Here is a 23,775-nt window from a genome sequence, read left to right as displayed (position 1 = left end):
ACTTAATGTATGATAAATGTGTTTCTAATTATTCTTTATTTGTCAATGAAAATAAATCCAAAAAAATTATTAACTCAAATACATTTGCATGTTTAATATATTTATTGTTTACATTCGTATTACAATAATTCGTATTACAATCATGATCATTTCATTTATATTCCACTTCAACAGCTGGTAAAATGTTTTCAAATTAACATTGTAGAATGTTGTTGTAAGGTTCACTTATAAAGGCCACCAGAGCCACAATGTGTTCCTGACATTTTTGGACGGATTTCATCAATGACCTGAATACGTTTTGGATCCCAAACACAATCTTCTTCAAGACCACTTGGCACCATGCCACATTTTGGAGGGCACCAGGCAGTGTCGTAACCCTCAGCATGCCAGGTTTTCTGCAGTAGATGACCTTGTTTGTTAATCTTTATCACTTTGCCAACATCGGCCCTCACTCTCAGCACCACTCTCTGGTCTTCAGGCAGATTCAGAGGGTATCTGGAGGCCTTCTGTAGATCTCGGCTGAGGTAGACGCCACGTCCAAGCATACCATCCTTAGACTGGCAAAACCCCTGTCTTTTAATTTGTTCTGCAGCTGCCCTGGTAGTGCCGTGATACATGATGTAGACTTTGCCATTTGCTGGTTGGCTGTGACTCTCAAGACATGGTGGAGCACCAGCACCCAAGTCATCTTCAGCCCACCTGAACATGTTTACACCTGAACAATTCACAAAAATTATTAATTTAATCAAACAGCCTATAGTCAGAAACAAAGACATGCAAAGTGTACATAATGACATAATATACATAAAATACATAATGACAAATACAGATATACTTATATTGGCATTAAAAAGTCAGTACTTTACAAAAATGTTGGGGTGTTTTATAAAAGACCAATTAGCAGCAAACACATTTTCAACAGGTAAAAATTGTGCCTTACCTCTGATGTCTTTTCTAAACCTGATTTCCTCTTCCTGATTGCAGGTATAAATACATATCCGTCAGGGTGTGTCTATCACGAAAGGATGAGTTTCAGTTTCTCTTCATTGAATTTGTTTCTCTTCATCTTGATAAACTTTTAAACATTGCACGAAACTTTACATGCAATTTCTGGTTTGTTGATTTTAATATAAAACTAAAAATGCAATATCCCAAAAACTTCAGTAAATTGATAAGTCTGAAATAATCAAGGTATGAAATGACCTAATACAAACAGTTATAAAATATTTTGGTGCAACACAAATTTGTATTGTTTGCGTGTTACAAAGTGTTAGAATCTGCCCATTAAACATTCTTCATCGATGTGAAAAAATATTAGAATAATGTAATATTTAAATACGTTCCCATGTAAGTTTTGTTTTTGCCGAAGAGGACTGTTTTCCTGTAAATGCCCCACCTATTCAAAAACGTTTGCATAAATCTTGGAAAAGCACACTAACATAATAGATCTGATGTCTTCAGACAGATGAGCTCAACACTTTAAATTATTGCTTTCATATGACATCAAACTAACAAAAACAAACCTTAAAAAGTTGTGGCAGACATGTAAACAAATGAAATGGGTAAGTGCGACAGTTAGAGGAAATAATCTTTTCATAGACATTCACTTTGAGATTTCCTTCATTGTCTTTTGCATTTTTGCTGTGGCACTCACTTTTAAATAAACTGTTTTTGTTCTTACTGCATTTGAGTCTACATTCCCCCTCTCTCCTTTAACACTTGACTTGACTCTGAAGAGAAAATTTGTCATACGTGTAAGTACCAAAAACATCGTGTTACATCAGGGTTAATGAAGGAAGTGAAGACTTAATCATAATGTGACTTTATTAATAAATCCAACGTTTAAAAAAAAGAATAATCCAACATGCGATAAACACAACGTATCATGCATACACAATATCAAGAGTAGAATGAACTGAGGGTTATATACAGTATATATGATGCAACAGAAAAAAAACTGTGAAAAAAAATCTGTAAAACAGTGAGTCTCAATGAGAACAACTGAAAACAAACAAATAAATAAGTGAATAAATATTCTTTACGTATAGTGAAAAGTGTAGTGATTCTTTCCCCAGGTAATTTACAGAATTACATCATAAACAAAAACACTTACTTCTTAAAACCTAAAAATGGAAATACGGAAACACAAATATTCATCAACTGTTTTTCTATAACTGTTTAGGTATTCTGGGAAACTTCACAGAATGTGTGAAGTGCAAAATGTATTGAATACTTTTTGAAGGAAAGATATATATTTATTAATCTGGGGTCGTCACAGCGGAATGAACCGCCAACTTATCGACTTATGTTTTATGAACCCAAAAGAGCACATGTCACTCCGCTACTCACCCGTTTGCACTGGCTGCCAGTTGCTGCTCGCATCAAATTCAAAGCTCTGATGTTTGCTTACAAAGCGACCTCTGGCTTTGCTTCTTGGTATCTGCTCTCACTTCTGCAGATTTATGTGCCCTATAGTTGTGTAAATTGCTTCCTTGTCCTCATTTGTAAGTCGCTTTGGATAAAAGCGTCTGCTAAATGACTAAATGTAAAATGCAGCGGATGCCCTTCCAGCCGCAAGCCATCACTGGGAAACATCCATACACACTCATTATGGTCAATTTTAGCTTACCCAATTCACCTGTACCACATCTCTTTGGACTTGTAGGGGAAACCGGAGCACCCAGAGGAAACCCATGCAAACACAAGGACAACGCCACACAGAAATGCCAATTGACCCAGCTGAGGCTCGAACCAGCGAACTTCTTGCTGTGAGGCGAATGTGCTACCCACTACGCTACCATGTCGCCCCATTTAGGTGTGATCTTCTTAATTATTTGTACTGTCTTTTGTATAAAACATGCATCACCATATACTGTATTCACACAAGGAGTTCCTGGAACACCTGACATACGGCAGGCATTCATCAACAATACTTTCATATTGGTTTCTGGTGTCAATGAAAATGAACAAACATACGTCTGAAATGATAATGAAAGAACAAATCAAGTTATTCCTTTTATTCAAGACTGACAGAGGACAGATAACTAAAATTTAATCACCAACTTGTTTTACAGTGGAATTTTTTAATTTAAATTTTTAACTTTCACTCTATTTTCAGTATTTACTGTACAACAATTATTTCAGTATTGAAATGAAATTATATGTTTGGAAATAAGGAAGAAAAAAGATGTCACTTATAAACCTGGTTACTTCATATTTTTAGCTTTCATTTTGAAACAGTTATGTGATTGTTTTGTTAGAGTTTTTCTGTAAATGCCACACCTATTTTTTTAAGATCTTTAAGCAGCACGGGTTAACTGACAGCTAACATAATAGATTTGATGTCCTCAAAGAGATACATACATATTACATATTCATGGTTCGTTTCGTGGCCAACTGGATATACATTAAAATATTACATGATAAAAAAAATTCATATTACACTAAAAAAGTTACTTGGACAAATATATAAAATATAAATAGATCAAATTCACACAAAAATGTATTCAAAGTAAAAATATGAGTTTTCATTTCTCCTCAAAGAGATAAGATCAACACATGTCTTTACGCTGTTGCTTTCATATTCTTTAAAAAGAAGAATGTTAATGCATGTTTCCAAATTCTCCTGACTAGCTATAATAACTTACTAAGGAGAATATAAATAAACAATATGTTATTAACAATATGTTATATAAGTCAATTGAATGTTAAATGACCTATAATAGTGTTAAACTGTTTAATTATACATTGAATATGTAATTGAATTATTTTCATATTAATATTAAGTGAACACAACAGTCAAGTATAAAATTTTGGTATTTTGTCAAACATTTCTTGTTGTTTTACAAAAGAGATGCCATTTTTAAAGCACCATCTTTGGATTTTGTCGTTGCATTTTAAAATTCTATCACTAAATAAGAGATTACGGGTCCAATTATATTTAAACAATTCTATTAATCTTTTTTTTAGGAGAAGTTCAGATAGTCATGCAGAATTGCAAGTCACTGCAGAACTTAACAAGAAAGGGAGGCTGTCCTCCTGCTTATATCTGTTCTCAAGTTTTCAAGTTTACATCACATAACTGCTTTACTTTTCCACCCATGACATGAAAATTGAAAAAATATTCTACTATATCACATCACTTATGGAGCCCTCATATTTATGGTCATACTTGACCTTAGAGGGCACAGACATGAGTCCTCAGGCCTCAGAGTTGTCTCACCCTAGTTTATACTTTGCATGAACCCCCATCACCCCATTATAAATATTATTATTTGGGCTTCAAACCATATCTTAATATCAAAGAGGCATGTAAACAATGTTTCATAAGCATATAAGAGTGATAAAAAAAATTAATATAAGATCCCTAAAATTATTTTCCACCACAAATTGTATTCAGAGAACTGGATCTTTGTGTTCATCTGCAAAGAAAAGAGGAGTAAAGGATTAAGTGACCAGTTTTTGAGTTCCAGTGGATTGCAATTTATTATAATTGTTTTAGGCCCAAATTATGTTTAACAGGGCAAGGAAATTTTCACAGTATGTCTGATAATTTTTTTTGCTTCTGGAGAAAGTCTTATTTGTTTTATTTCAGCTAGAATAAGTGAAGTTTATTTATAAACTAATTTCGAGAGAATCACATGCTTATGATTGCTTGCAGCTGGCCCCACATTATTCAATTTATGATTCACCAATCAGACGATTCCTAAGTCACTATAAATACCCTAAGTTCCATATGACAGCCATATTCATTTTAAAGAATCCCCCCTTCCACCCCTACTCCTCCTCCTTTCCTAGTTGGGTGGCATGGTGGCCCAGTGGTTAGCACTGTTGCCTCACAGCAAGAACGCCACTGGTTCTAGTCCTTACCAAGCCAGCCAACGTTTCTGTGCAGAGTTTACATGTTCTCCTCATGCTCACGTGGGTTTCCCTCGGGTTCTCCGGTTTCCTCAAACCGTCCAAAAACATGCAACTTAAGTTAATTGACTAGTCCAAATCGGGAACCTAGACATGCTCCTAGTAAGTAGTTACCTCATAAGAGCAATCACTATCTGTTCATTACAGCAGAGGGAGTTCTCGAGATCTACCTGAGCTCAAATTCCCCTCTTGCCTTGCAAATGGGAGGGAGCCCCGGGCTCGAGGATCTTATTAGCTCAGGGCTCTCTCCTGGGACAGCATGCCAAAAACAAGCTTTATAATCAATCATCAGCTAAGTGTAACTCTTGAATAGCAGTTTAAATTTTTTAAACACCATTTTAAGGTCGAAATGATTAGCCCCTTTAAGCTATATATTTTTTTCGACAGAACAAACCATCATTATACAATAACTTGCCTAATTACCCTAACCTGCCTAGTTAACCTATTTAACCTAGTTAAGCCTTTAAATGTCACTTTAAGCTGTATAGAAGTGTCTTGAAAAAGATCTAGTCAAATATTATTTACTGTCATCATGGCAAAGATAAAATAAATCAGTTATTAGAGATGAGTTATTAAAACGATTATGTTTAGAAATGTACAATAAACAGAGGGCATAAAAATTCAGGGGTGCTAATAATTCTGACTTCAACTTTATGTGATTTTACATTATTGTTGAAATGTAAAAAAAAATATTTCATCATGTTTTGTTTACAGGCTTGATAAATTTTTGGAAGTCATGGTTGTCTTACAAAACACTCAAAGAAAATAATTGTATATGGTTATATTTACCCTGAGACATTAAGAACATGCTGTTTGATCACAATAGAGACATGAAAACATTTAAAGCATGTTTAAAAAAATTACGTTTTAACAAATAAATCATTGTGCTGGCTTCATGAATCAAAGACGAAACTTTTTCACACAATAAACTAATAAAAGTGTTGTACAGTTCAAATTTATTTTTTCTGAAAACAGTCAAATAATAAAAAATTGTATATTTGTAATATTAGTAATATGCTCAGCATCTTCAGAGGATTGCACAAACATTTCCCTCCTCTTTCTTTTGCACTGGATAAATTATATTAATGACTGTGATTTGTTTTGGATCCCAAACACAGAATTCTTCAAGGCCACTTTCCACCATGCCACAGTTTGGAGGGCACCAGGCAGTGTTGTACCCATGATCATGCCAGCTTTTCTGCAGTGGATGACGTTGACGGTCAATCTTTATCACTCTTCCAACATTGACCTTCACTCTAACAATCACTCTCTGATCTTCAGGCAGATTCAGAGGGTATCTGGAGGCCTTCTCTAGATCTCGGCTGAGGTAGACGCCACGTCCAAGCATGCCTTTAGAGGACGGAAAAAAACCCTCCTCAGCTATTTGTTCTGCAGCATCCCAGAATGTGCCGTGATACATTTTGTAAAATTCATAATCTTCTGGGACTGAATAGCTCTCAAGACATGGTGGAGCACCCGTACCCAAGTCATCTTCATCCCACATGTTTGAACCTGGAACACAAATATTTTAGTATGTACAGTAAGTTACCAGCTTTAATAGCCTGGAACTATTTAACAGTACTGTATTTATATATTTATGTCGTTTTGTTAAGATACAATCAAAAAATATAGACAAATTACTTCTTCAAGCAAAACTCTGAGTTTAATGTCAACCCCATTCGCATCGAGCACTTGAACTGTTTCGGGGAGACTGTTCTGAAGCTTTCTGAAATTATGTGCTATGCAATATGCAGGCTTCTTTCAGCACCTCCCAGTTTTGCTTTAAATTTAGATTGTCATTTCTTTGTTCTGTCCAGGTGATCCCAAGTAGGTATCGATGCAGCCTGGAGACCTCCAAGTGGGAGGGACTTAAACCACAAGTAGGTTAGTTTTAGGTGGTGTAGGGGGAGCAGATGTTACGGGAGTTTTCCGAGAGAAATAACAAAACGAGATGGGTCTGAAATACGGGAGACTCCTGGGCTGTTTTTCAGACTCTTTGCAAGAGTTACTCTCAGAACAACTTTTCATGGAGACCTAGATTCTCTCCTCTGATCAGCAGAGTGCGCCCTCACCCGAATAATATAATAAAAATATTCTATATGTCACAAAATCTGTAAATCCGTCCCTGTCCCTCCAACTCTCTCATTCACATAAACAACTAAACCCAAAAATCCCAGCCTTAACCTGTATTTCTGGCTGTATTATAATAAAAAATGATAATTCATTAAATATGCAAATATATATATATATATATATATATATATATATATATATATATATATATATATATATATATATATATATATATGCCTAAAAATTGGTGCACAGTACTGTATAAAATATTAGAAAACTGTCTATGTATCTGGTAATGTTACTTTTAGTAAACACTATGGTCGAACTGGCTTCAACTGCCAAAATGTTGGGAAATCCCCGAATAAATTTACAAAAATACGTAAATATGAATGGCATAGTTAAAGTCTTTCATGGTCTCAAATGATTCGTCTGATATGCATGAGCAGTGTTAAGTGATTTGAATGGTTCAAATTCATTAGCCTTTATTGTTGATTAAGTTGTGCTTCGTCCCCAAAATCATGCATCGCAAATAGGCTAATCGATATCACATTTACATGGCCATTGTGAATTTGCAAAGATAAACAACATAGACTTTACAAGACTAATCAGTCACCATATTTAAAAGCTATTTTAAAACAAACAAAGTGTAACTTACCTCTGTTGTTGCTTATACTACTGAATGCAAACTTTTGAAAAAAAGACGAACAGCATCAGGGTCTTTGCACAACCGAGACAGAAAATATTACAAGAGCTAAAGAAGACTTTCGGTTTCATTTTGCTAAAGGGTAGTCTATACACGCTTATTAACTTGGGAAACAAATTTTTTCATAAATTTAGCAATAAGACTCATATATTTATACTTGCTGGAAGGGCATCCACTGCGTAAAACATGTGCTGGAGAAGGTGGTGGTTCATTCCGCTGTGGCGACCCCTGATTAATAAAGGGACTATGCCGAAAGGAAAATGAATGAATAAATGTTTCTTCAGAATTATTGAACCCCTTTTTAATTCTTTTTTCTTTTTGAAATATTTGCCAATTAATGTTTAACAGAGCAAGGAAATTTTCACAGTGCGTCTGATAATATTTTTTCTTCTGAAGAAAGTCTTATTTGTTTATTTCAGCTAGAATAAAAGCAATTTTTAATTTTTAATAGAACAAACCATCATTATACAATAACTTGCCTAATTACCATATCCTGCTGTATAGAAGTGTCTTGAAAAATATCTAGTCAAATATTATTTACTGTCATCATGGCAAAGATAAAATAAATCAGTTATTAGAAATTAGTTATTCAAACATTATGTTTAGAAATGTGTTGAAAAAAATCTCTCCATTAAACAGAAATTGGGAGAAAAAAATAAACAGGGGGACTACCAATTCAGGGGTGCTAATAATTCTGACTTCAACTGTACATCATATACATTATATTTAAATATTACATCCCTTACCTCCCCATCACAATAAAATAGTTGACAGGGTGGTAAATTTCATCCAAAAATAGCTGCAAATTTTCCATAAGGTCAGGTTCCTCACCTAGCATACAATAATTCATCTGAAATGTACTCTTCTTTGCTTTAAAAAAGATTTTTTATTTTTTTAAGAAAATATATTTAAATAAAAACTGTTAACTATATTTTGTGTGATGATGGGGTGGGGTGGCGATGTAGTGGCGCAGTAGGTAGTGCTGTCGTTTCATAGCAAGAAGGTCACTGGTTGGAGCCTCGGCTGGGTCAGTTGGTGTTTCTGTGTGGAGTTTGCATGTTCTCCCTGCGTTCGTGGGTTTCCTCCGGGTGCTCCGGTTTCCCCACAGTCCAAAGACATGTGGTACAGGTGAATTGGGTAGGCTAAATTGTCCGTAGTGTATGTGTGTGTGAATAAGTGTGTATGTGTTTCCCAGTGATGGATTGCAGCTGGAAGGGCATCAGCGTAAAACAAATGCTGGATAAGTTGGTGGTTCATTTCGCTGTGGCGACCCCAGATTAATAAAGGGACTAAGCTGAAAAGAAAATGAATGAATGAAGGGGTGGGGTTGGGTTTGAGGGACTAACAAAAAAAGAAATATAAAAGAAATTCAGTACTTTTCTACTTTTAGTTTTGGAGGGCCCATATGATGTCAATTATGTCACTTAATACAAAATGACATCATTTATAGATGAAACGAATTAGTGTGACGGGGTATCACAAGAAAGAATTACTTTGAATAAATAAGGGTTAATAAAAATAAAATAAAAAAAACATTAAAAGTTTGAAGAAAAAAAGTTCTTCAAATGATATTTTAGGTCCAAATGAAATGTTAATCAGCATGGACATGACATTTATGTACATGAAAAAAAAAGAATGTCACTCTTTTATAATAGTATTTTATAACATGTTTACAGGAATACTTCAATTAGTAATTTTATGTTTTGAAAATACACTTTATGACATTTATCTAGACTACAAAAAATGTGTCTCTTTTATAATTTATTTAAACATTAAAGCAAAAAAGTATATAATAACACAAAGGCGCAGGTTTGCTCTTGACATTGGTGGGGACCCATGACCCTCCATCCTCACTTTCGTGTCACCCACCTCACACACCTTACTCTTGCTTGGGAAAATTCCCCTGCGCAGTTTTGGCGCTGAATGCAGCTACAGCCTCTCACACGACAGCGGGGAAATGCTCAGCCATTCACAATGATCATGTGTTTTGGGGATGGTATCCAACTAGAGTATAGAATGTGATATAACCCCTTCTGCATGTCTAGGTTAATGCTGACAGGGTGATTGTTTTAAGTGAATTAAATTATTAGTGGGGACATTGCAGTAGTCTGTGGAAATTGGTGGGGGCACGTCACCTTCGTCCACGCAAAATCTACGCTCCTGTAATAACAGAATTTATAATGCAACCCAGCCTCCCCTCCTCCTGCATCACCCCAAGTGTGGTAAGAGATCACACATGTTAAATCATTTTCACCACACATTTGAGCATGTTTGAATTCTTAGTGATTATTACTTTAATAATAATTTTAAAAATGCTAGTATGAAGCTCAAATTCAATGTTTTAATACAAGCATATTCCACCGATATGACCTTCATACTCAATTATGCTTTTTTTTTAGTTTTTGTACATTAGATTTAAATGATTTTCTGATCACTGATCTGTCCAATTAAAAAAAAAAAATATATATATATATATATATATATATATATATATATATATATATATATATATATATATATATATATATATATATATATATGTTTTTAAACAGCTGTTTCATTAAACTGTAGCCTGATGGATTTAATGTTTAAACATATTAAAAAATAACTTTTTTGAAAAGTTTATTGATTGTACAGTTTTATTATTTTATATTCTATTGTATTAAAAACAGCCTGCATTGTAAATGTAATGTTTTCAATTCCGATATAATTTCTATTTATTGTCCCAATTGATTTGTTTTACATGTGGAAAAGTAATTGGTAGTTTATTTCACTGTAGCGAGGCTTGGTAAGAAGGTAGCAAGTCGAGTGAGCGAGTAGACTATGGGATATATATATATATATATATATATTACTATAAAAATATTTTTGTTTTTGTATTGTTTTTAAATCTTATTTTTAATATAAAGTGATTTAATTTACTTCATAGCCTAATTAGTATAATATCAGCTCAAGTGTTTTAGTTAATTGAACATTAACATAGACATTTCAAAATATATGAAGATTAAGCTGCTCAGTCTGCACAAGGGCCAAAACACCTACTTCACTGCAGTTTTGTTGCAAAGTCATCGGCTACTATATGTTTCCTGACTGATTTCAAACCCAGAGTATGGCAAACCAGCTCGAGGGGAAGAATCTAGCCAAGAATCGCCCAAATGTATTTTGGTAACTCCCAGGTCGTGACTGTAAAAGGATGTTTGACGTTTTTCCTGAGGAAATTCCTTCATTTTGATTACAATGGAAAATGCCAGAGTCTTACCTATTGCACATTATTAACCGAGCTAGTTATACCACTTAGAATTTTAACAAACAACATGGTAAAAAATTCAAAATGTGTAGTATTTTGATATTTGGTCACCAAAACCATTCTCAGAACCTAGGTCTATATGGATGCCAAAAAAATAACCAAATGGGAAACCATGTGGGAACATTCTGTGTTTTGCTGGGCAGAAATCCTCCAAACTACTAGTTTTACCTATTTGTTTAATATAGGTCAGTATCATATATATATATATATATATATATATATATATATATATATATATATATATATATATATATATATATATATATATATATATATATATATATATATATATATATATATAAACCTTTTCAGGTAACCAAGGTTTAATTTACCAGTTTAATTTACCAAGTTTATTTTGTACACAGATTTATCTATGCTTTCATTGTAGATGTTCTGATCCTGCGTGTTATGATATTACTAAAAAGAACAAAAAATAAATAAATCAAAAATCAAAAAATCACACCAACTTTTAGTTTTTCTCTAGGCTTTTTTCCCTTTACTTTCGTCAATTGGTGAAGTTTGTTCCTCGCCGCTGTCACCACTGGCTTGCAAGGTTTGGGACTTGTGGAGCTGCGCATCGATGATCTTCAGTGTTTGGACTTTCAGCAGTGAAAATTAAACCACACTGAACTGAACTAAACTCAGAAACTCTGAAAACTGGACTGACAGTTTTTAATTTACTATAATTTTCAATATTAAGCTGCTTTGACACACACTACATCGTAAAAGCACTATAGAAATGAAGATAAATTGAATTGAATTTGATTCAACATTTATTTACATGCCCATCTTTAGCATCAGAACAAGTAGTACATGTAACCATGACTCCACAGCACACCCGATGTAAAACAGACTGCAATCAAAGATAATAGCAGAGAATAATGATGATTTAATCTGGTCAAAAGATTCTGCAATCCTCTTTTGGTTCTGGATAAATTAAATCAATGACTGTGATTTGTCTCGGATCCCGAACACAATCTTCTTCAAGACCACTTTCTACCATGCCGCATTCAGGAGGGCACCAGGCAGTGTCATAACGTCGCTGCCAGGTTTTCTGCATTGGATGGCCTTGATGGTCGATCCTCTTCACTCTCCCAACATTGACCTTCACTCTGATAATCACTCTCTGGTCTTCAGGCAGATTTAGAGGGTATCTGGAGGCCTTCTCTAGATCTCGGCTGAGGTAGACGCCACGTCCAAGCATGCCTTTGGTAGATGGACGAAAACCCTCTCTAAGAATTCTTTCTGCAGCTGCCCTGGATGTGCCGTGATACATGATGTATTCCTTGCCATTCGCTGGTTGTCTGTAACTCTCAAGACATGGTGGAGCAGCGGGACCCAAGTCATCTTCAGCCCACATGTTTGCAGTTGAAACACAAATAATCTTAGCTGTAAATACAGTGAAAAAAAAACAATGTTATATTTATGAGGCGTTCATGAGTTGTTAAGAATGTGAATAAAAATGTGACCCTCCAAGTAAAGTCATGACATAATGATACATTAACAGGTCATGAGTTCATGTTGGTCAAGTTGGACTTTTAATTAATATTCTTACACATAGAGCGAGTTACATTTAGCTTAAGCCCATAACTGTCACCATCCCGCCACCCAGACACTTAAGTGAAAGTGAAGTGAAAGTGAAGTGAATTTACAAACGACAATATTGTAGTCTAAAAACAAACATATATCATTTGAAAGCTTAAAATTTCTAGTTTCCATATCTGGTGACTGATTGTTGATCGATTTTACTGAGCAACAGTTATTTATTATTGTGCGACAAGGATGCTCATCAGAGTTGTAAAGCATTACTTTGCTACAGCAATCCAGATGTAAACATTTTTAATGGTCAAATCAAATACCATTAAACTGCCCGTACACTTTATAATTTGATGTCTACTTTATAAACAATGTCTGAAATATTAAATAATATGGTTCATATTCCAAAACATACACAGAAATAGAGAGCGCTCTTATACATCGTCACAAATGGAAACATGTGCTGGTGATGTTTGGTACCGCACCAAAACAAAATCTTACTGAAAGCTAATTTTTTGAGATATCAACTTCAAATTTGAAATATAATTTATTTGAATATAATAATAATTGTATTATGTAGCTTTGATTTAATAATGAAGCTGTACTTAAAGGCACATAACTTTTTGACATTTTTTGCCGACAATTGTCTTCTTTAAAATGAGACCATGCTTAAATCTAAGCACCAAAGTATTGGAGATTGCTTTTAAGACAATCATTTAAGTTGAACACATCATTTTCACATCTATGTTCAAAAAGTGAGGACGACAGTTAAGGGGTTTTAAACAAAAGTGTTAATTAATACAGTTATTAACAAACATGTACCAAGTGTGACTCATATTTGAAGTTGTTTATTAATTAGCGCATGTATGCATATTAGTACATTGTTACTTATGACTGTTATTGTAAAGTGTTCCCAAATTTATACTCAGGTTAGATAAATTTTAATGTATGAAAGTCATTTGAAGTTTACTTCACGATACTCTGGTCCAAGTACATTTTACAGTTAGTTGTATACTTGAACATTGTAGCCTTGAATTAAGCCATGCTTTTATGTTTGAAAACATTTAAGTGATCAACACAGTCAATTTCGTGTTACTGTTAAGAACTTATCCAAACAACAGAGGTAGGGAGGTACATGAACAGAGACCTTATAGTACATAATACACAATGACATTATAAATCCAAGTATAATACTTATATATATATATTATAAATTGTATTTCATTATAATTCCAAGTAAAATATTCTAGGTTCTTAGAAGTCCATTTCTATACATTATAATATAATACAGAATTTACATTTTAATCTTTATTCTTGCTTGAGCTAAATTAATGTATATAAATAAATAAATATCAGGGGTCACCACAGCTATAAAATCAAACACTATATATATTTTAATACAAACAAAGTGTGACTTACAGTATCACTGCCGTTGCTTCTGTCTCTGATTCCAGACCTTCTGAAAACAGTTTCATGAACACATTCTTACAGGGTGTGTCCAAAAAGGAAATAGGAAATATTACATGGGGCAGCGTGGTGGCACAGTAGGTAGCGCTGTCACCTCATAGCAAGAAGGTTAGTGGTTCGAGCCTCGGCTGGGTCAGTTGGCATTTCTGTATGGAGTTTGTATGTTCTCTCCGTGTTCGCATGGGTTTCCTCTGGGTGCTCCGGTTTCTCCCACAGTCCAAACACATGCGCTATAGGTAAATTGGGTTAGCTAAATTGTCTGAAGTGTATGTGTGTGAATGAGAGTGTATTGGATATGCAAAAAGGGCTGTGTGGTCCTCAGAGTACAGTATATTAATAAGTCTAAAATAAACAGGAATAATTTGCTTCTATGTTATTTATATGGCTTACAGACTGCGCTGTTAATTTTGAATGGACATGGATTTGTGCATTTCAATGCATTTGAGAGACAAAAGTCTTCAATAGTCAAAAGTCTAAAAATATTTAAGGACTTTAATAAGTGATAATAAATAAAATAATAACTAAAACATTTGTTGATTAATTTGCAGAGTTGATAAAAACACACACTATCAAAACACTGGGAAATATTCAGTATAAAGTTCTATGTTTGCATTTTTCTTCTCATAGGGAAACAATAACCCACATAGCAAAATTTCTCTGGCCCAGATCTAGCCTACACAGTCAGCTTTTGCTTGGCCCATATGCTGCAGGCTAATATGGTACATGATTGGACCAAGTCCAGCTTCCAGACAAGGGCCAAACATGGACCATATATCTTGGCCAAGTCTTAGCCAAGTTAATAACCCATAACTGGGCCTGAACTGGGCCATATTTGTTGGTGTGTCACGTCTTCAATGAATTTGATAAATCCATGAAGCATTTTGCTTTATGGCCATGCTTTTTTTTTTGCAGCTACCTGATTGCTAGAATTTTTTCTTTACTCAAAAATAATTTAAATGTATTTTAAATGTGGGTCAAGATAGGCCAAACTTACATGGCCCACATATACATTTTTAACATCTGGGCCAAATACTACATTTGACATCTGGCCCAGGTCTTATGTGCCGCCTTAAAGATGGAGCCACCTCTGTGAAACCTGGGCCATGTTTGGCCCACATGCTGTATGCCAGTGCCTGATGAATGCCTGCTGTGCCAGCTTTATGCCAAATCTGGGTCAGAATATGCACATGTTTAGAACAATAATGAGTTGATTACATTAAAAAAGGTTCGATCTTTACGGATCACCCTAAAATAAACTGGTATCTTATATCTGTACACTTTAATAAAATGTTGTATCCTCAGTTATACTTCTATAGGCTTTTTAGTTCAGATGTTATTTTATCCACTACACTGTATCTACTTAATCCATTACCAGAAAGTGTGTTTGTACGACACAGATTTGTTGTTCATGCTGACATTGTAAATGAATGCTTTCATCCATATTATAACTGAAAGACATCTGAAATATGTGTATAGAAAAACATAATCACCTTAATACTGATATTTATTAACATGTCAATCCTTAGAATCAGAACAAATACAAAGAATTATATTGGTATATTCTGTTCAGCACAAAAATTCTGCAACAACTTTCCTCCTCTTCGTTTTGTTCTGGATTAATAAAATCAATGACTGTGATTCGTTCTGGATCCCAAACGGGGATCGAGAGAGTCGCAGCAGATTGGATCGGAGCAAAGTGTGAACTACAGGGGAGCTAGGGGGAGCTCGGATCCCTAAATTAAGACATGGGCTCCCTTGAAAACATGATTTTTGAAATTTTGGTGTTATTTGGTGATATGAAAGTGTTATTTTGACATAAGGTTTTAGTATTGTGTAATGTGATCATGCAGGATTATTATGTGCAAAAGTATCATTTATTCATCCATGATGGCGTTTCTGTGTGGAGTTTGCATGTTCTCCCTGTGTTTGCGTGGGTTTCCTCTGGGTGCTCCGGTTTTTCCCACAATTCCAAAGACATGTGGTACAGGTAAATTGGATAAGCTAAAATTATCCGTAGTGTATGTGTGTGAATGAGTGTGTATGGATGTTTCCCAGTGTTGGGCAATCAGCTGCATAAAACATATGCTGAATAAGTTGGCGGTTCATTCCGATGTGGGATGATAGATCAATAAAGGGACTAAGCTGAAAAGAAAAGGAATGAATGAATGAAGTTTGACAAAGCAGATTTTTTTCAGGAAAAAAAAAAAACATTTTTAAGAGAAGAAAGAAATGTAATATAAACAAAGTGTGGCTTACCTCTGCTGCTCCTGCTACAACTGAATGTAAAACCTCTGAAAGCAGTTTTTCAGCTGTTCATTCAGGGTGTGCCCACAACGAAAAGAGGAAATATTACTAGCAAAAGCTTTCAGTTTTTTTGTAAAGGTTTATAATGATTACATTTATAGACAGAAAATATTTTTGTTTGTTTACAGTATGCCATTCTAAAAGTACAGATCTAACCAAAATACTTAACCAGAAACTACCAATGGTGATTGAGGGTGTACTTTATGTAAAAAAATAACAATAATAAAAATACACACAAATAGCCAAGTTGTGGCTGCAAATAACACTAAGATAACACAGTAACACCTTTCACACAGATTATTTTCCCCCCTGAGAATTAGAAGTCCAAAATACTCGAATACTTCAAAAAAAGAAGAAGAGAAGAGGATCTTCAAATTAGTGTTAAGTCAATTAAATAGTTTTCTGATACATATTTAATTAAAAGTCTAATCTTTGGGATATGTTAAGCTTTCTGTATAATTTTGTACATCAGAATTAAAAAAAAGAAAAAAAAGGCAGGTACATGATTGAGATATGATATATGATATGATATGATATGATATGATATGATATGATTCAGTAACAGGAAGTTAAACAAGAAAAATATCTTACCAGTATCAATGTTTCCATATTGGAAACTTGTTTAGTAATTATAATATTTTTTATTGATTATTATCTGTGTGTGTGTGTGTGTGTGTGTGTGTGTGTGTGTGTGTGTGTGTGTGTGTGTGTGTGTGTGTGTGTGTGTGTGTGTGTGCGCGCATTGAGCTTTTTCTTTACTATTCGGTCAATGGGTGCACAAAAACACAATGCTGTCAAGGATGTTTTATAGCCTTTTTTTAAGTTTATGATACTTTAAAGTGATGAAGGGGGCACTTCAACTAGCTTTTCTTGTTGTATTACTCATTTGAAAGTTGGTTTGGATATTATAATTTGCTAAATGAATAAATATCATATGAGCCACTTGCTGAGCCGTTTCACACACTACTGTTGGGTACATTTAAATTGGATTTTATTGAATTTTTCAGTACAATAAAAAAGTTTAAGTTTAAGTAAAAGTTTAAGTAAGTACAATTAAATAAGTTTAAGTATCTATATTTAAAACAGAACAAAAGTTCAGAAGTTCACATTCCTGAAGATAAAGGTTTATGCTGGTTTCTGTTATTGGTTAACTTATCCTGATAAGTATGGTGGATTTGTATTCAAATAAATGTTCATGTTGTAATTGTAGTGTTTTTTATTAAGATTGAAGGACATTTTAAAATCTAAGTAACTTCTAATTACAAAAAGCTAAAATAAACATGTTCAAACTACCTTAATCATATTCATTTATGTGTCCAAAGATCAGAACATATATTTTAATTTCATATCACTGTCATGTTTTATTTTCAACAGGATTTAACATCTTAGAGGATGACACAAGTCTGATCCAACACCTTCGAAAGAATCATTTCGATGACTGTGATTTGTTTCGGATCCCAAACACAGTCTTGTTCAAGACCGCTGGACACCATGCCACAGTTTGGAGGGCACCAGGCAGTGTTGTACCCATGATCATGCCAGGTTTTCTTTTGGGTATGATCTTGGTGAGCAACCATCTTCACTCTTCCAACATTAACCTTCACTTTCAGAACCATTCTCTCTTTCTCAGGCAGATCCAGAGGGTATCTGGAAGCCCTATAGGTCCCGGTTGAGGTAGACGCCACGTCTAAGCATGCATGCCGTCTTCAGACTGAAGGAAACCCTCTGTAAAAATGTTCATGGCAGCTTTAATGGCAGTGCCATGGTACATGATGTAGTCTTTTCCTTTTTCTGGTGCCGTACAGCTCTCAAGACATGGTGGAACGGCTGGACCAGAGTCATTTTCAGTCATCATGTTTGCGCCTGAATCAGTTGATCTTATTATGCATATTAATGAAAATTCACCATGCCTAACTTAACAGAGAGTTATATAATGATAAACAATCAGTTTGTGAAGTAAAGATGTACATATTTTAAAAACAAATAATGGACAAAAAGTAGCATTTAAAAAAAATAGGTCACTTACCTGAAAATGTTGCTTTTAACAGAGAACAGACGTCTAAAAATTTAAAAAACTTATTCAGAAAGTGCCTAATATACTTTCTATATTAGTATTTTTTTTTTTACTTTTTTTACTTCTTGAAATACCTTAAGCTATACTTAAACTTACTAGACTTGAACTGACAGAAAAGTTTAGGTATATTATATTTGTGTTTCAGTGTTTTGATCACTTTGAATAATCATTATTTCCATTTAACAATTGCTACAAACATTTTGCTAATAAACCATCTCACCTAAATACCTATAGACTGCAAAAAGCTGTGTATTACTAATGTTATGCTTTAATACCTTTAGAAATATGTTAGTCTGGACCACAAAACCAGCCTTATGTACAATGTACAAACAGTGTACAAAATACATCGTGTCGGCCAAAATTATAGATTTTTCGTTTATGCCAAAAATTATGAGATAAGTATCTTGTTCCATGCGTACATTTTGTAACTTTCATACTGTACAAATATTTTGTAATGAATTGCAATACTTACATTCATTGGACAAATTTAAAGACAATTTTCTCAATATTAAGAATTTCTAGGAATTCCATATTCAAGATTTTCAATTGTTGTATCATGATCCAATGTTGCCCTATAATAAACCATACATCAATGGAAAGCTTTATTCATTATGACTGAGTTTGTGGTACAGGGTTACATATTGTCTGTACTGAAAAGTGATGGGACGGTCAGTCCAAACTGCTAGTTTGAAACAATAGTTAGCCTTATTCACGTTAATGGCTCTTTGATATAAAATTGTTTTGAACTAAAAACGTTTGTTAAATGAATAAATGCAAATTGTCTGGTAAAACGTGTTCTTTTTTCAACAATCCAACAGCATGCCAAGACGCGTAAAAGTTTGTTCGAGTGCATAAACAATATCAATTCACTAATAGTTTTTCTAAGTAAAAAAAAGAAAAGAATTCCATATTTTGTAAACAAGAATCGGGTTTTTAGCATCAACAAAATGGTGACTTATACCTAATGAATTTTACACTGAACAGTCTGAAGACAAAGTAGGTTATTCAGGAAGTGCCCTCATATTGAACTTTCTGGTTCTCTTTATAAACGGTTATCATGTTTTTATGGGTGTGTTGTAAAAGCGGGGGCTTCCTTACTGATACAGTAAGCTTTGTTGTTACCTTTTGGGGCGATTTGTTCTGCAACATAACTTAAAACATATATAACATATCACACACTTAAGACCAATATTAAACAACATTTATAGTAAAAACAGCAACTACCTCTTCCCATTAAAATTCAGCAAATTAATAGCACAAGGAACAAATTAAAATTTAAAAATATGTTGGTCCTTGCCAAAGGGACCCTGAGATCCTGAGGAAAGGGGTAGAAATCAATCAAAAAAAGAGGATGGTTTTCACTTTCAACATACTATGACTACAAGCCAGTCTGAAATAAAAGTATGATGTGTGAACGTGATGAAACTGATGCTGCACTTATATAATTCAAATTTTCCTGTTTCTTTCATTTCAGACCTGTTCAAATATAAAGACTATTTACTAAATAATGTTCTTATTTTATTTTACTTTTTATTCAGATTTTAAAAATTCAATTGAATTCAATTCCCCTTTATTTGTATAGCGCTTATGTAGATTTTGTCAAAGCAGCTTCACATAAAAGGTCATAGTAAGTTGAAACAGTGTAGTTCAGTTTTTAGTGTTTAAGTTCAGTTCAGTTTAGCTCAGTTCAGTGTGGTTTAATAATCACTACTGAGAGTCCAAATACTGAAGAGCAAATCCATCGATGCGCAGCTCTACAGATCCTGAACCATGCAAGCCAGTGGCGACAGCAGAGAGGGAAAAAAACTTCACTAAATGGCGGAAGTGAAGAAAAAAAAACCTTGAGAGAAAAGTTAAATGTTGTTTCAGCTTTACAATATTATCTCTGCAATGCACCACACTTTATCAGAAATGCATCTGTGACTGCTGGAGTCTGAAATGGTCACAGTGAGCTGAACCCATATACATGAGCAATTGGTAACACTTTATTTCTATGGTCCATTTGAGGAATAGTAGACTGTCTGCTTAATATCTGTTGATACTGCTTTTTTAACAGATATTTAACTGACTATGAGGAAATTTAGAAAGTACATGTCAACTTACACTAACCCTAACCCCAAACTAACAGTCTACTTATAAATCTAGAAAATTAGTTGGCATGTAGATGCAATGTAACTTAAATTCAACAAACGGACCATCAAAGTGTGACCAAGCAATTTGACATTTTCATATTGCAATACAATATACAATGACTTTTAAAGTCAGCACTATCCTGAATAATTATCATAAAATTAGAGATTTCCCATTTTCAAACACACAGCAAAGATTGGCCAAATGAGTTGTGCATTAATCATGGTTGATTTTAATGTTATTTACTTAAATATAGTCCTTTTTAACATATGAACATATACAACACTAGTAAAAATCAGAAAATAAAGTTCATGTGTGAAAAAACAATATATTAAAAATACAAAAATATACATGTTAAATGTTTTCTTAAGTTTTTCCTATCATATTGACAGCATTAGATGTTTATTTCATTTGTTATTTTTGCTGATTGAAGGAATGTATTATGTCTGTGAAACAACTCAAAGCTCAAGGACAGAGGATACGTTCTCTTTACATATTTAATACACAAAACAACAGTGATCATGAGCAATATTTTTTCTGAACAAAACAATTTGGCTACATCGTCCAGTAACCTTTATATGTATGTTATAAATGGGTTTTATGTTAGTATTTCGATAAGGAATAGTAACAAAATGAAAAGGCACGGTAAAACAAACTCTAAAAATGGATAGATCATTTTAACAACCTGGATACGTTTTGGATCCCAAACACAATCTTCTTCAAGGCCGCTTGGCACCATGCCACAGTTTGGAGGGCACCAGGCAGTGTCGTAACCTTGATCATGCCAGGATTTCTGCAAAGGATGACCTTGGCGGTTAATCCTCTTCACTCTCCCAACATTGACCTTCACTTTCAGAATCACTCTCTGGAATGCTTGCAGATTCAGTGGGTATCTGGAGGCCTTCTCTAGATCTCGGCTGAGGTAGACGCCACGTCCCAGCATGCCTTGAGAAGACTGCTGAAAACCATTTACTTTGATTTTCTTTGCAGCATCCATGGATGTGCCGTGGTACATTGTGTAGACCTGACCTGATTTTAGAGCTGTGTTGCTTTGGATCAAAGTTGACCCATCTCCACCAGACATGTTTCCAGCTGCACATCACAAATACAGTCAGAACATCTTCAAAATATGAACAGAAACAGGTACCAAGATAAGAAAATTGCCAGGATAACTGTATATATATATGAGCAATTCCAGCATTATGGATGTGACATTTGCTGTAAAAAACTCAAAACATAAATTCACATAGAAAGTATATGTTAACATTATCTTGAAACTTTTGTTTATATTTTCCAAAACTACTCGCCATAGTTATGGCATCAGAAAAGTAACAAAATCTGCAAATATCTGCAAAAGGGAGGGAAATAAACATGCATTATGGATGTGACCAAAGACATCTGCAAGTTTACAGTATACAACATACTTTGTAGAAATTCTGTGAATTAAACTGCACAAACCAAAAGAAATAATGCTAATCAAAAGGACAAGAGTTGGCCATTTTTTTAACAAAATGATTGATTTTATTTTATTTATTATTTTAGCATTTATGAGGAAAAAGCTTTGTTATGGATGTGACATCTCTACGTTATGGATGTGACGGATGTGAAATTGCCACTTGTGAGATTTTAGTAAATCAAATATAATTTTATGAAAACATTAACAAAGACATTTTTAAGTATGTTTACAGAACTTTTTTTAACTTTTTCTTTATGGCAAATTTGACATTTGCATAGAATTGCTCATATATATATATATATATATATATATATATATATATATATATATATATATATATATATATATATATATATATATATATATATAAACACACACACATATACATATACATATATATATATATATATATATATATATATATATATATATATATATATATATATACATGTTTGTGTGTGTGTGCGTGTGTGAGTTTCAAATGTTTATAGTCATTAATATAAGAATTTGTGCACTATACTTCACTACAATAAGATAAATTACATTTCACTTCAAGTTAAAAAAAAGTAATTAAAATAATAATAATAATAATAATAATAATAATAATAATAATAATAATAATATGTTGTGTGCGCACACTTGTGATTGGCAATTCATAATCTAAATATTGTAAATAAAATTAAAAAATCATTTACCAAACCTAAAATATAAGCAAAATTAACAAGCTGTTAATGTGACTTTTTCTAGGGAAATGACTAGTCCAGCTGATTTTAATTACAAAAACTTTAAACACTGTAACTGTGGGCATTTACAAGAACACGTCGAGCTGGTATTTGTCTAATGTTCTCTTCAAAACAATACTTTTGGAAAAAACAGAAGGTGCTCACCTCGAGATATTGCAGTATAAAACCAAAGGATCAAAACCAACCAAAACGTTCGTATTATCGGAACATAACACTGTCCAGCCAATCACATCTTCTGTTTTTAGCTCAGCCGTAATATCAAACAATCCATGTGCGGAAGGAGCGAGACTTATAGCGTTTTAAAACATTCCTCTCTGCGTCAAATGAAGGTATTTGTAGATTCAAACACAACATAAGCTATCACACATTATGAAAATGTTGAGTGTTCCTTTGTAAATTGCTCGCTGTTGCTTAAGTTTCCCCTGTCAGTCTCCCCTTTGCTTTCACTTTCTTGGATAATTGCCATTGGTCGTCCAAAATGTCAATCGTCAGTATCAGGCGACGTCACTTTTCGGTTTAGCCAATGAATTTAGAGAAAGGGGAAAATAGTGTCTACATCTGCACTGGATTGTTTGCGGTTTTACATGTCACTATTTAATATATGTTTTGGACTTTTGAAATAGAGCACATTTTCCTTACAGTGTTTGTTTCTTTAACACAGTATAAATTCACAGATTTTATAAAACCATTCATAAAAGTCAACTATTGAATGGTTTCCATGTGAGGAAACATGGATTTATTAATTTTCTTTGGCTTAGTCCCTTTCTTTATCATGGTTGACCACAGCGGAATGAACCGCCAACTTATCCAGCACATGTTTTACATAGCGAGTGCCCTTCCTGCCGCAACTTGGAACTGGGAAATATCCATACACACTCATTCACACACATATACTACAGCCAATTTAGTTTATTCAGTTCACTACATGTCTTTGGACTGTGGGGGAAACCGGAGCACCTGGAGGAAACCCACGCGAACATGGGGAAAACATGCAAACTCCATACAGAAATGCCAACTTGACCAAGCCGGGACTCAAACCAGCAACCTTCTTGCTGTGAGGCGACA

At 33.9% G+C, this 23,775-nt stretch overlaps 1 protein-coding gene and 1 pseudogene across 1 annotated transcript; both read right to left on the bottom strand.

Annotated features, from left to right (window-relative positions):
* Positions 1-83: 83 nt before the first annotated feature.
* LOC130215023 (uncharacterized) lies at positions 84-14,161 on the bottom strand. The gene is made up of 5 exons (XM_056446912.1): positions 13,956-14,161; positions 11,913-12,389; positions 6,032-6,429; positions 941-974; positions 84-715 (listed from the first exon to the last, which is right to left on the bottom strand). The coding sequence occupies exons 2-5, from the start codon at positions 12,358-12,360 to the stop codon at positions 222-224; spliced, it is 1,374 nt and encodes a 457-aa protein (XP_056302887.1). The 5' UTR covers positions 12,361-12,389; positions 13,956-14,161; the 3' UTR covers positions 84-221.
* Positions 14,162-17,692: 3,531 nt separating this feature from the next.
* On the bottom strand, positions 17,693-23,146 carry LOC130215022 (uncharacterized; annotated as a pseudogene).
* Between the last annotated feature and the right edge of the window lie 629 nt (positions 23,147-23,775).

The sequence above is a fragment of the Danio aesculapii genome, chromosome 21 (assembly GCF_903798145.1).
Source record: "Danio aesculapii chromosome 21, fDanAes4.1, whole genome shotgun sequence".
Taxonomy (NCBI): Eukaryota; Metazoa; Chordata; class Actinopteri; order Cypriniformes; family Danionidae; genus Danio; species Danio aesculapii.
Note: the sequence above shows the minus strand (reverse complement) of the source record. Positions and strands in the feature narration are given on the sequence as shown.

Excerpts from the sequence above, each read along its gene's own strand:
- LOC130215023 (XM_056446912.1), bottom strand. The coding sequence starts at position 12,360 with ATGTGGGCTGAAGATGACTTGGGTCCCGCTGCTCCACCATGTCTTGAG. Across the intron at positions 6,430-11,912 it reads TCCAGAACCAAAAGAGGATT|GTTCAAACATGTGGGATGAA; the intron begins GCAGAATCTTTT and ends TTTGTGTTCCAG. Across the intron at positions 716-940 it reads GTTTAGAAAAGACATCAGAG|GTGTAAACATGTTCAGGTGG; the intron begins GTAAGGCACAAT and ends TGAATTGTTCAG.